The 947-nt window shown below is 40.2% G+C and overlaps 1 protein-coding gene across 3 annotated transcripts in view; it reads left to right on the forward strand.

Annotated features, from left to right (window-relative positions):
* The window catches only part of LOC106883251 (set1/Ash2 histone methyltransferase complex subunit ASH2), a 154711-nt gene that overhangs the window by 32882 nt on the left and 120882 nt on the right, over positions 1–947 (forward strand). For all 3 annotated transcript variants that reach the window (XM_014934184.2, XM_052966127.1, XM_014934185.2), the window contains exon 7: positions 349–444. In XM_014934184.2, coding sequence (XP_014789670.1) covers positions 349–444 — 96 coding nt within the window. The remainder of the gene's footprint in view (positions 1–348; positions 445–947) is intronic.

A 947-nucleotide genomic window follows, 5' to 3' on the forward strand; every position in this document is an offset into this window, starting at 1 on the left:
TGTGCGGGTGGCACATAAAAGACACCATTTCGAGCGTGGCCGTTGCCAGTATCGCCTGACTGGCCTTCGTGCAGGTGACACATAAAAGCACCTACTACTCTCTCTGAGTGGTTGGCGTTAGGAAGGGCATCCAGCTGTAGAAACTCTGCCAAATTTAGATTGGAGCCTGGTGTTGCCATCCGGTTTCACCAGTCCTCAGTCAAGTCGTCCAACCCATGCTAGCATGGAAAGCGGACGTTAAACAATGATGATGATGATGATGATGATAGACGTAATGAATAGTTGTAAATTTCACTAGGTTATTAAACTCTTATCTTTTTTTTTTTTTTTTTTTTTTTTTTTTTTCAGGACATTATTCCCTATATAGATAAGAACTGGGAGAGTCTGACTACAATGCCACGACGAATTAAACCAACATGGCACACAACTATAGTTAAGACAATGGTGAGTTTGCGGAGTGATGACGATGAAGTACCATTTAAGCACTGGGGTCAATGTAATCAACTTGCTTCTCTCCTCAAAATTGCTGGCCTTGTGCCAAGAATTAGAAAGGATTATGGCAGTGAACTGGTAGAATTGTTAGCTTCACATTCTTAGTGCAGATTCCGCCAAGGTTGACTTTGCCTTTCATCCTTTTGAGATCAATGAAATTAAGTATCAGTTGAACACTGAGGGCGATATAATTGACTTGCTCCCTTTCCCAAAATTTCAGGCCTTGTGCCTATAATAGAATGGATTATTATTATTCTTTACAACTGAGGTTTTGTTGGAACTCCTGGAGTCTTGCATGCATAGCAGGCTTGCTGTCTGCAGCCTATGGTACCATGCTATCTGTTCTTTTCAACTATCTGATACTTTCATGATTATTCTGGCTGTGCCAAGGAGGTAAGCCTTTTGTAACAATTCTATTTTTATTATTATTGTTAAAGTAAAATACTGCTAGTGAT

Source organism: Octopus bimaculoides, chromosome 3 (genome assembly GCF_001194135.2).
Source record: "Octopus bimaculoides isolate UCB-OBI-ISO-001 chromosome 3, ASM119413v2, whole genome shotgun sequence".
NCBI classification, from domain to species: Eukaryota; Metazoa; Mollusca; class Cephalopoda; order Octopoda; family Octopodidae; genus Octopus; species Octopus bimaculoides.